Source organism: Galleria mellonella, unplaced genomic scaffold, assembly GCF_026898425.1.
Source record: "Galleria mellonella isolate WM207_F2 unplaced genomic scaffold, CSIRO_AGI_GalMel_v1 utg3966, whole genome shotgun sequence".
NCBI lineage: Eukaryota > Metazoa > Arthropoda > Insecta > Lepidoptera > Pyralidae > Galleria > Galleria mellonella.
This window is the reverse complement of record NW_026442093.1, coordinates 161,388-174,760: the sequence shown is the minus strand read 5'-3', so window position 1 is coordinate 174,760 and position 13,373 is coordinate 161,388. Positions and strand designations below refer to the sequence as shown.

The following is a 13,373-nucleotide window of genomic DNA, read 5'->3' as shown; positions in this document are numbered from 1 at the left end:
TTAAACGATTTTAACGATATTTTAATATAAAAAATTGCATGTATTATGTAATTTTAATATCAAATTTATATTTCGCTCGGCCCCGAAATATCGGAAAACATTTCCTTCAGTTTTTTTTTTATAAAATATATTTTAAAATTAAAATTAATTTTAAATAAAAACCGGTCAAGTGCGAGTTGAACTCACACGACGGGGATTCTGTACGTTAACATATAAATATGAGATAAAATTAATTTTATTTCTAATACAAAATAGACACCTAATCAAAATATTAGATTTAGTTTTTTTTAACTAAGTTTATTTTAGGAGGATTTTTGATGATTACTTAAAAACGATTGTAGTTGATTCTAGTGGGAACATTATTTTGTCACTAAATTTAGTCACTATATTTTTTTTTATTTATTTATTTTTATAACGCGATGGCACTTTGGTTTTTCGACTCCATGGAGAAAGACTACCATATTTGTTAATCACAGTTACTTATTAACAGATTCGAATGAAGTTTAGCTACGAAAAATTTTAAATTAAGAAAAAGTGACGTGATTTAGGATTTCGCGCGAACAAAAATTGAATCACCTAAAATTTAAGGCTCAAACACACTGCGATCTGCTGAGGCGATCTGCGTGTTAGCAACTGAGGGCCTACCATGAAATATTTTCCGAAATTTCGGGGACGAACGAAACAGAAATTTGATGTTAAAATTACATAATACATGTCGTTTAAAATTATTAAAAATGTTAAAATATCGTTCCTCTGGACTATTAGGATAGGATTTATGATGGACGAAATGTTAAGCTCCATTTACTGGGCCGATTTTGGTACGAACAAAAATACGAAACTGTGCCCGAAAATTCGGAATTTCATTTCATGGTAGACCACCTGGTCATATTATGAAATCACTTCGTCACAATTATAACTGTATTCATTGGATTTAAAATATTAAAAAGGCTTAAGAGGTTTACGGCCTATTTATTATTTATATATTTACAAATGATTCATAATATTTTTAGCCATAGAATATATTATTTTATGGCTTTTTTGTAAACGGAAAATTTTAACTACAAATTGAAACAATTCTGAGCACAGAGTGCTAGATATACAGTATGTTATTTATAATAACTCTTTCCATAAAACTGGTGTTAGTATTCATTAATAGGGTCTCAAAATGAATATTTTTTCTTAGGAAAATTGTTTATTACCAAAATTTTAATAATTAAAAATTTGTGTTACCAAAAAAAAAACTTTCAAATTTTGACTATTTTGATCTAAAAACTTATGTATTGAATCGATCAGATAAAAAAAATAATTTTGCAAATCTATTTAGAAGTGACGAAGTAACAAACAAAAAAATAGAGCCGAATTGAGAACCTCCTTGTTCTTGAAGTCGGTCAAAAAATAAACTAAAATTGACGAAGAAAAGAAAAAAATATATTTATTTGTTTAAGCTTTATTGCCCAATAAAATATGATACAAAAGGCAGGCTTAAAGCTATAGACATTCTCTACCAGACAACCTTTAGGATGTGCAAAATTTTATCTGTATTTATAGCAATACATAGTACAAGCTTTCTATTGTCATTGGCACAGACACAGAAGATCTACCATGAAATAAAATTCCGAATTTCCAGACTCATTTTCGCGTTTTTGTTCATACCAAAATCGGCCCAGTAAATGGAACTTAACATTTCGTTTGTCATAAATTCTATTATATTTTTATTTATACAACTTAGAATGGCAAACAAGCTGACGACCCACCAGATGGAAAGTGGTAACCGTCGCCTATAGACGTGAGCAGTACCATGGACATAACAGAGTATACTGTTTCGCCCATGATACCCCTCATGCGCTGCCACTCCTGAGGACTCAGTCCAAAAGTCCAAAGGAACGACATTTTAATATTTTAAAAACATAATCAAGACTTAACGCGATGTTTACAGATAAAATAGTACCTACATACCTGCTTCTTTATTACCGACGTTTAAAATATGTGTAAACAAAGCGAAAGATGAAAATTAATTATATTTCAATATAAAAATATGGCATGTATTTATATATTATAATTTTAACAACAAATTTATATTTCATTCGGCTCCGAAATATCGGAAAACATTTCGTGGTAGGCCTCAGTTTTTTTTTCTCGAGTATATATTTTTTTTTTTTACTTTTTGACAATAACAATTTTTTCTAGGAATGTTTTTTTTAGACCCTATTAATGAATACTAATACAAGTTTTCTGAATATTAACGAACATACTGTATTAATATTTCGCTGTTTATAACATAATATTGTTGATCGCCAAAAAGATCGCGCGACCGCCGACCGCCGACCGCGTCGACGGCGCCGTGTGCCCGAGCCTTATCTGCTAGTAATGAAGTTTTTTTTTTTTTAATGGGCGATAATAGAATGGTAACCCCACCCGCGCCATTGGTATACACCGGCGGGGCACCATTGAGGGATGATCAATGAGGATGAAGCAGGTCAGTTAGTCCAACGTGACGAATTCAACAAGAATTGTTCACGATGGTTTCCAGGGGGAATCGCGTGGAGGTCGACCTGATATTGCTAGCAATGTCGAACTCAATTGCTAACAATCCCTTTCCCCCCAGTAATGAAGTTTAGGTACGTGGGGGGTGCAGTGGGGTCAATGCACATTGACTCACTAATCTCAATAAACAATCATGCAAAGTGACGTCGGTGAACTAAACTCGGAAAACTCCCTATTATATTTTTGTACAATTGTTTTTATATAAAATCCACATGTAGATATGTCGAATTAAACGAAAAGAAGCACTAAACTAGGTGCCGTCTACATCGTGTCTACATTGATATAATATGCAAAACATATAGCGTAAAATTGAAATAGCACATAGTCATTTTAATGGAACGTTCTAACAGTGAAACTTGACATTTTTCAAAACGAATTTCTCGAAAAACGACTATAAATTTTCTCCCGTTCAAAAATGACAATAAAGAAAAGCTGTCAAGTATGGAAGAAAATTTTACGACTCGAAATTTTCGTCACATTTTAGTTTTTTTTTTCAATTTTAATTTTTACCAATTTCACTGGTAGAGAGCTCCATTAAAACGGTATTAGCTAACGATTTCATTTCACCCCGACGCACTCTTAATAAAATATCGATTAAACAAAAAAAAATTGCAAATTACCCACATAAAATAAAAAGATTTCACAAGTAATTTAAAAATAATGCCTTTTTAAGGGACATTGTCAAAATTGGAACTAGATATACAGAAACAGTCTTTTATGGGATGCCATAAGAGATGTCTGTATTTTTCATATATTTTTTTTTTGTTTAGGTGGGTAGTTCAACAATTTTTTCCGTTGTCCGTGTCACGTCGATATTTTACTAACGGTGCGTTGTAATCCGCGTGACGGCTATGTGGTCAACAGGCGCGTCTACCTGGTTGGACTGAGCCTCGGCCGAGAGTCGGTCGCTAGCTGGCCGCGTCACACCGGCCTGCGGTAGTGGCGCGGAGCGGGAGTGCCGCATATATCTGTATCCAGCCTAATATATCTATTAATACTCTAAATATATCACAAGAATAATTTATTTATTTATATATTTATGTATTTTATCAACTGGGTGAGCTTTACAACCTCCCAATACGCTCACCTAGAAATGCACACATAATATATAGTACTAGCTGATTCCCGCGGCTTTGTCCACCTGATTCAGCATAATAAAGTATGTCAAAGAATGAAAGTATGTTCTGGGTCAGAAATGAGAGCGTAATGTAATCGCAGGCGTTCATAGGCTATGGTAACCGCTTATCATCAGATGGGCCGTATGCTTGTTTGCCACCTTAATGGTAAAAAATCTATTGGTGTATTTAAAACCATTTTCCATGGTAGCTCTGGCTCCTTAGAAAAGACCTATATGTATTTTTAGACATATCATTGACTAGCGTCACTTGTATCTTAGGGTGGGTATAAGACAATCCAAGTGTGGGTATGGCCCATCCGGCCCCCCTTTAATACACACGTATATACATTAAGACATAAACCAACCTGTAAATTATATTTCATTCAAATCACACACTGAATTCCTTCAGTCACTTTTCAAGATACCTACGGGAGAGGAGGGGGTGGCCCATTCTATGCCGGGACCACACTGCAATACCAGAACTACTAATGATTTCGATCTCTTTTTGTGTACGAATAATTCAAAAATTTATTTCACGATATACGATTTAAAAAAAAACGCAATAAGGTTGTGTTCCAAAAAAAAAAAAAAACAACTTCAATTGTGGCAAATAAACCCTGTTTTTTATCAGAAAAAACAAATGACAGAGTTATGAGGTAACAAACATAACAAAACCACCTAACTCAGAACCTCCTTCTCATTGAAGTTGGTTGAAAAGTAGTAAAATCAGTCCAGTTGTTCTATGGTGCTGGGTCTACTAACAAACAGCGTAAGGGAATAAAGGGATTGTTAGTAATGGAGACTGAGAATCCCATTGCTAGCAATATACCCAACCATGTCGACCTTCTCGCGGTTCCCCCTGGAAACTATCATGGTTAATTCCTGATGAATTCATCATGATGGGCTAACTGGCCTGTTTTCATTTTCATCTATCATACTTCACTGGTGCCCCGCCAGCGTATCCCGTTAGCGCAGGCGGGATTACCATAACATTTTCATCCATCAAAAAAGAAAAAAAAAAAACAAACAGCGTAAACATTTTCGGGAACACGACTAAATGTTTCCTATAACGTATCTACTATAAATTTTGTTTCGCAACAGACAGTTTTTTCTTCTACAAAGTAAAATAGCAACTTCAACCTTGACAAAGTCAGCAGGGGACCAATTTGGGACCAATCTGTAAGTATATCCTTTCAGATAAAAAAAGAATTCTCCAAATTGGTTTAGAACTGACGGAGTTACAACGTAACAAACATTAAAAAAAAATACACCCGAATTGAAATTTTTGAAGCCATTTGATTATCCGAGAGTAACAGACATAATAACGGGCTTAACGCCAGCCTTCTATATCATCATATCAGCCTTGAACTGTACACTGCTGAACAATAAGCCTCCTTGGTGGGTTTTTCCAGTAGTCGCCACGCTTGGCAACCGTAGTTAGGCTTTGGAGATGTTTTAAAAGGGACGCTGCTGGCCATCCCTTAGTTGCCTCTTTCGACACTGACGGGAAAGGAAGGGGTAGCCTATTCTATGCCGGAAACACGGTAATGCCCAGTCTTCTACATACGAGTACATAAAAACCAATTGCTGTTCGTTTCGGCTCCCGAAAACAAACACGGATTGACCTATATTGACAACTTTTTTATTTTGTATGTTAAAAGATAAAAAGAGGTATGAGATACCTTAAAGTTCGGTTGAAAAATCGAAAAAATAGGTCATTTTATATGGGAATCGCTATTCCGAAATACTGATGCCCACGGCCTCCTTTTATCATCGCTTGCCAACTGGGAATTCATGCTCACACGCTTAAACCTAAATGGCTACGTACAGTGATTTGAAACCGTCAAAGGAATTTTCTGTCGCAAACGCTCAGGATGTGGAATGAGCTCTCTGCCGAGGTTTTCCCTAGAGCCTACAGTAAAGGATTCTTTAAAAAGGGTTTATTAAGGTTTCTTCAGGGTCGTCAACGCGCACCTGACCTCCCACGCGTTGCACGCGTCATAGACGTGGCCGTTTACCATCAGCCGGGGTGTATGCTTGTTTGCTACCTTTGTGGTATAAAAAAGAAACAAAGATTTTAGATGATACGTAATGCACCAGATTACCTATCACAGATTATATTATTAGTAAGGGCACTTCATACTAAGCTTTATACAAAAATTGTTTGCTTGTGTACCTCTGTCCCATTCGTGTTTTTACTGTGAAGCAGTTGTGTTTGCATGGCTATGTTTCGGTTTGAAGGGAAGGATATGGTAGTGAAATTACAGGGTACAGAGGAATTACACCTGAGTTCTCAGGACTGGCAAGGGATGGGGGGGTATCATGGGCGAAACAGTATACTCTGTTATGTTCATGATACTGCTCGTGTGTATAGGCGACGGTTACCACTTTCCGAGAGGTGGGCCGTCAGCTTGTTATTATAAATTGCATAAAAAAACCTGTACAAGCAATAAAATTGGTACAAAATGACCTACTACCTACCAAGTGATGGCCCCACTGAAAATAAGCGCTGCAGCACCACGCTGCAGCTTAAACTGAGTGGGGACCATTTCAGCGGCTACCGCGGAATTTTATTTTAATGTATAACATTGTCATTAATATTGTTATGTTTTGTAGCTGAATAAATGATTTTATTATTATTATTAATTTTCACAATATTCACATCTCCCCTCTTAAGGAGGGGAGATGGCAAATTAACCCCCGGCAAAAGCACAGTCGGCCAGGGTCCAGGGCCCAGGGAGACAAACCGGCGTACTATGCGGGCAATATTTAAGAGCACTGTTTTCTGCATCTTTTCCGGAAGTGAGCCGCCGTAGAATTCCAACCGTCTAAGATGTTGTTCCAGACTAGTTGGGATAAGACCGTTCACCGACAGAACGATTGGAATAATTTTGGTCGACGCTACCCCCACATTTCGGTTACATCGTGGGCTAAGACGAGATATTTTCTCAGTTTCGGTTTTCGCCAAGTTCTCGTGATTCGGTATGATGTCATCTACCAAAAACACCATCAAGAGTGCCCGATCCATTACCACAATATCAGATTTGTTCGCAAGAAATGTCCTGTCCGTGATGATGGATCGGTCCCAGTAGAGCCTGACGCTGTCGCTTTCGAGGATCGGCTGGGGCTCGTACTTATAGTAAGGCAACCTCTCATTCGCGAGGCCGTATTTCAGAGCTAACTCTTTATTGTTATTATTATTATTATTACTAAAATTTTAATCAGGCCAATCTTACCTGGTCGAGATTCAAGTAGTATCCTGGTAGCAGTTTCTGCAGAAACTCCCCCTCTTTGTGCTGCACCGTCTTTATGATGAACTCGTCGTCGTTGGTCAGGTAGAATATGCTGCCGGAGGCGCCAGGGTTGCTAAGCTCCCTGAGTGGCGCGCTGCACATTGACATCTGAAATTATTTATTTATTTATTTATATGCTTTTGTACATTCACTTTAACAACCAACTACAAAAAAAGGATATTCCCTATTTGATTGTATTTTTTTTTATTTGTTACCATATAACTCTGTCAGTTCTAAACAGATGTGGAAAATCCTTTTTTATCTCGAAGGATATATATACGGAAAATATATCAGAAGATGTTATGCTTTAATATCTGCTTATAGAACTAGATGGCGTTAAACAATAATAAAAAGCAACTCACCAAGAAATCGTCCGGCTGTATGCCGAATAGATCGCGGAAGTATCTGAACGCAATCGGCGCGTACGTTTTGAACTTGAACTCTGAGTAGTGGTGGGCGGGCGTGTGGTTGGACCCCTCGTGGGGGAAGTTCGTCGTCTCCACTGTCATGAAGTCCTGCATGAGCAGATCGCGTTCCGGCTTAGACGCGAGACCGCCGATCGCGTGTTGGATTCCTGGTGGATAAACAATCCTTACTAATAAATGTAAGAGTGAGTTTGTCACCTTATAACGCCTTAACTAATCACTATGAAATTTGGTATGTACTATATGGCATGGAGAAGGATATAGGCGACTTTTTATACCGATCAGTAAACAAACTGCGGTCACGCGGACCAAGTCGTAGGTAAAGCTAGTAAAAATATAAATGTTCATTTAAATATGCTTAATTGTAAGCACTTATTAAACTGAAGTTCTTATTTTGTCTGTATTATTTTTGTGTGTATGTCACGTTATATCGTTAATACCAATTTTAAACAGACTTTAAATGACAATTCCTAACCAGGTAGGTCTTAATACGTTACGGTGTTGTTCCGGATTCCTTGTTTAATTTCAAATTTAAATTTAAAACGTACAATTCTGCGTTCTAAATTCAAATATTTTAAATTTAATGTCTCGACGAAACATCTCGTCGCTCATCGGTGTGTTTCATTCGTTAAAATAAGAACACTGAGATTACAAATCGATATTTCTGCGGAGTAAAGTTTACACGATCAATCGAGTATCATTCGGAATCGAACATTCGTGTTTGCTATTTCTAAGTAGGGCTCTTAATTCCTGATTTCTATGATTTGGTCATCCACTAACAAGAACTTCCAAAGTATATATCACGGGAATGAGAGATAACAAGTCACGCGGGCGATGCCGTGGCAAACAGCTAGTTTTTGATAATATTCCTGCTGATTACTTCATGTTCTGTATGAAACAATTTACACATTGTGGTACTATGGTTACATATTTACGGTTCAGAGGAAGCGACTGATACGAACAGAAGGTCGCACCATTATTATCAGTTCACAGTAAATTTGCGCGCCAATTTGTATATAACAATACTTTACTAATATTATCCAGAGCAGAATCAAACTGATAAAGCCTATATACTTTACAGCAAAAAGGATCAGCAATTCGTGATAAAATTAGAATGGGAGAAATTTTATCCCATCATTGCAAAAAAATCGATTTACAACTGGCCACGTAATAGTGTAACATAGCCAGAAAAAAATTCAAACTTTAGAACGCGGAATTCTAGATTCAAATCAAAGATTTCGGAATAGAATAGATGGGATGCATAATTCACATAGTGTTGCTCATTGTATTTATGACATTGCCAATGCAATAGAGAAGGATAGACATATAAAAACGCATCTGCCTTTTGACTAGTCCGTAAAAGTCAAATTCATGGAGATATGTCACTTGGTTTTACTGGCCGTATAACCCTACCAAAGATACAATTGCTTGCATACTTTCTACATAAACTGTGTCGAATATATAATCTAGTAATGTAATTTTTTTTTATACAACTTAGAATGGCAAACAAGCTGACGGTCCACCTGATGGAAAGTGGTAACCGTCGCCTATAGACATGAGCAGTACCATGGATATAACAGAGTATACTGTTTCGCCCATGATACCCCATGCGCTGCCATTCCTGAGGACTCAGGTATTATTCCTCTGTATCCAGTAAATTCACGCCATATCCCACCCTTCAAACCGAAACACAGCCATGCAAACACAACTACTTCACGGTTGAAACATGAATGGGACAGAGATACCCAAGCAATCGACTTTTGTACAAAGTCCCCCTTTGGTAAAATTTGTTATTAACAAATAATTGACAATATCAATATGCACAAACATTTTAAATACATATTTTCTATGCACTAGCCTGCTATGAATTGAGAAAATTAGCAACTGACTGGTGTATCTTTCGTCCTCTTTTTACTAATTATATTTGTATAAGAAGACAGGAGACAACCATATGATTTACAGTTTTTATTTTATCATTCCTTCTATGTAATTCCTTGTTCTTAGATTCAAATATTTACAATCAAATACGTCTACGTGACACCTCGTTGTTTATTGATGTTTTGTTACGTTTGAAGCCATTTGTTATTTTGCAAAGCAAACAGTAGTTTAAAAAAAAAATTAAAATTTTAAATTTGGAACAACATTTAATGATGTTTGTATATCACTAAGGAAAATTAACTACCGTCGTCACTTATTCAGGTATCGAAATACGCGATTTATTTATTATGAGTAGGAAAACGTAGTGAAAATGTACCAATGCTGCGCCCTTGAACTGTGAACTCCTATAATAGAATGTACGCAATATTAATTCATAGTGTACGCTAAACCTGAAAATAGTTTTCAGTGTATTGTAGCACTACCGACGGCTAATAAAATCGATTGCATTGATTTAATAATGCACCGTCTACATATTGTTCGAAAATCGAAAATTGTTCAACAAATCCTGTAATGTTAGTGCAATAAAGTGTTAAATAAATAAAATAAATAAATAGATCTCGGCCCAATGGTTGACTGGTAGAGAACACCGTACGGTGTTAAGTCCGCCATATGTACATAGAATTTTGCTGTGCATTGAAATTTAAATAAATAAATAATACATGCTTATACATTACAGAATGAAACCGCATCATTTCCACCTTGACCTTATGCATCGCATAATCATTTTTTCACATCGAAATCATTCATAGTCGATGACTCATAACTAAACTAAATATTAAATTCTAGTTATTTAGCTAGATCATTAATGATCGAACAGTTATTGCTCGATAAGGTAATAAAACATTAACTTTATAAGATAAATGCAAAGTAGCAGACAACAAGACAATAGACAGATTTATACGTAAATTTTTTGCGTCACACATTAAAATATGTAAGTTGTTTTATCACAATTGAAGTTGCTTTTTTGTGGGACACAATTTTTAATTATGAAGTTATTTAAAATAAAATTCATTTGACGAAGGTATCGTGAAACACACAAACAAAATGTACAGTCAAATTGAAAAGGACCTATTTAATTTTTACTTAATTACTTTATTTTTAAGATAACATTAACATTTGGTGCTTATATGATATTTGTAAAATCTTTATTATAGATATATAATTTATTTGCAATACGCACAGCACACAAATAACAATACATATGGATAGACATACACAATAACAAAGAAAGATAAAAGAATACATATAAAAAAAGGGAAAGAAAATTGCATAAAAGAGGTAACATAATTTTTCCTTCCGCGCGTGTGCCACAGTAACGCAAAATGGTCATAACTCAGTTTCTTGCTTCGCCCTCAAAAGATTTATTCCAGTTAATTTTCGGGAGAAGCCTAAATATATTTAGACCATAGATAAACGACATTCACATAACGGTTGATAGCCTCATTCAGGCAATATAGTAAAATAAAATAAAAATAAATTTTCCGAGGAACAGAACCTTGGACGGTCTATACCTAAATACAGAAGAATCTCAATTATCCGAAACAAGTAAAATTAGGGGAATTTCCGTATAATCGAAATCCGGATAATCGATTTCAAAATTATATCAAAAAATAATTAAATTTGAATATTTTTTATTATATAAAGGGTTCACATACGTCATTTAGAAGACAAGATATAAAAAAAAAAATCACGAGCTATAAAGATAATGGATTACATAATCCTGTTTCTCGAGTGCTACCTATCGAGTGGTGGCCCCACTGAAAATCAGCGCTGCAGCGCCACGCTACAGCTTAAGCTGAGTGGAGACCATTTCAGCTGCTATTATTATTTTAATGTATATAGTTGTCATTAATATTATGTTTTGTAGCTGAATAAATAATTTTATTATTATTATTATTTACCCATTTAATACATAATACCATTTCTAAGTTCGGTAATTAGAGCAGTTAAGAATAAGTCCGGATAATCGAATATTCGGATAATCGAGATTAAGTACTTAAAAATTAATATAATACAATATCACTACAGACAGATATTCGGCGTCATTTTTAACTTCTGTGTCATTAAAATTACGACAACAACATTTGTATCCTATGAATATGCGATATCGAATCATTCATAGTGAATCATTGTTCCTGGATTTGTAAATTACAAAGCACACATCAGAGGTGGATTTTGATTTACAAAAAAAAACATTAATCGAAAAAAAATAATGTTGAATATTTTTAATGCAATTCTTAAAAAAAAAGTTACTTCAATCGTGACGAAATTGATAGTCTGTAGCTTAATTTTATTCTACTTGCTTATTATGCTTAAGCTATGTAATTTAGGCATAGAATTGGCCACCCCTTCCTTTCTCGTAGGTGTCGTAAGAGGCGACTAAGGGAACTTAATGATAGAGGGATGGGCAGCAGTGACCTTCTTAAAACATCAGTGTCTAACTGCAGTTGTCAAGGGGGGAAGGGATTGTTAATAATGGGGAGGTTAGTCCCTATTGCTATCAATATATCCTATCGGGTCGACCTCCACGCGGTCCCCCTAGAAACTATCGTAACTAATTTACAATTGAATTATTCACAATAGGCCAACTGACCTGTCTTTTCATCCTCACCTATCATCCCTCACTGGTGCCCCGCCAGTGTATACCGATAGCGCAGGCGGGGTTACTATTTTATTATTATTCATTAAAAAAAAACTGCAGTTGTCAACCTGCTTATCAAGCGTGGCAACTACTAGCAAGCCCACCATATAGGGGAGGTCTTTGTCCAACAGTGGACAGAGAACGGTTGATCTGACGATGAAGCCAATCAAAAGCTTGTAACAAATACAAACAACTTGTATAGTATATGTAGGTGTATACAGTTGTTTTTATTATATTACTAGTGGCCCGTCCCGGCGTCGCACGGGTGGACATTTTTACATTTTAAAAAGTGGCCATTAAGGCTGCATACGCGACGGAAGCTTCAAAATGGAGAAACTTCTCCCGTTTGCCCAACATTTCCCTTCACTGCTCTGCTCCTATTGATCGTAGTGTGATGAAAAGTATACTATAACCTGCCCAGGAGTATGAAGAATAATTGTACCAAGTTTCGTTAAAATCCGTCGAATAGTTTTTATTTCTATAACGAACATACAGACAGGCAGACAAAAATTTTACTGATTGCATTTTTGGCATCAGTATCGATTACTAATCACCGCCTGATAGTTATTTTGGAAATATATTTCATGTACAGAATTGACCTCTCTACAAATTTATTATAGGTATAGATATATTAAATTTTTTTACTAGGTATTATTTAGTTTATCTATACGGTTATTACCTTTGTACATTCTACAGTTTTCTTTCAGCTTCTCAAAGGTTGACTGCAAGAGATCCCTTTATGGGATAAATCCGCCATTGTATATTAAATCCTTTAATGTATTTAGTATGAATTATGTACAATAAAGATTTTACAATACAATACAACTTGACAGCCTCCTCTTTTTGGAAGTTCTTTAAGAAATAAATTATCCAGCGATGGACTGAGAAACGATGACCATTCCAACTAGACATTTCACTACAACACAACCCGGCCTTGCTTAGACAAATGTAACAGTACAGCAATGCTAAACACGCGATCTGGGTCACTGGAGTAACTAACTATATACGAATACATGTAGACATAGATATCGAACAATCGTAGACTGGACACGAACAAAGCGACGGTGCGAATGTAACATGGATACGAGGGCTTAGCGGCTGGATTATTAATACACCTACACACATAACAACTGTAAGCAGACGATATCTGTACATAGGAGATACTAGTTGATTCCCGCTGCTTTGCCTTCGTGTGTCAGTACAGAAAGTATACTAATTTCGAAACTTGTATTATATCTCTAAAATCTGTTACAATAGAACTTAAGGATTAAAGATTGTGCCCCCCCCCCCCCCCCAAACTGACTTCAATCATGACAAAACCAGTTATTTTAATCCATTTGTATACAATTTCATTCGGTACTATTGAAACAGACTGTATTTTCGGTATCTTTAGCTGTCGCCTATAGACATGAGCA

At 35.8% G+C, this 13,373-nt stretch overlaps 1 protein-coding gene across 15 annotated transcripts in view; it reads right to left on the bottom strand.

The window, feature by feature from the left end:
* Positions 1-13,373, bottom strand: part of LOC113515266 (phosphatidylinositol 4-phosphate 5-kinase type-1 alpha-like) — a 74,816-nt gene that overhangs the window by 43,070 nt on the left and 18,373 nt on the right. For all 15 annotated transcript variants that reach the window (XR_008253192.1, XM_052897991.1, XM_052897990.1 and 12 more), the window contains 2 exons: positions 7,317-7,528; positions 6,898-7,062 (listed from right to left, as the gene is read on the bottom strand). Coding sequence is in view for 14 of the 15 variants with exons in the window: in XM_052897991.1 (XP_052753951.1) it covers positions 6,898-7,062; positions 7,317-7,528 (377 nt within the window). In the remaining variant the exon portion in view is untranslated. The remainder of the gene's footprint in view (positions 1-6,897; positions 7,063-7,316; positions 7,529-13,373) is intronic.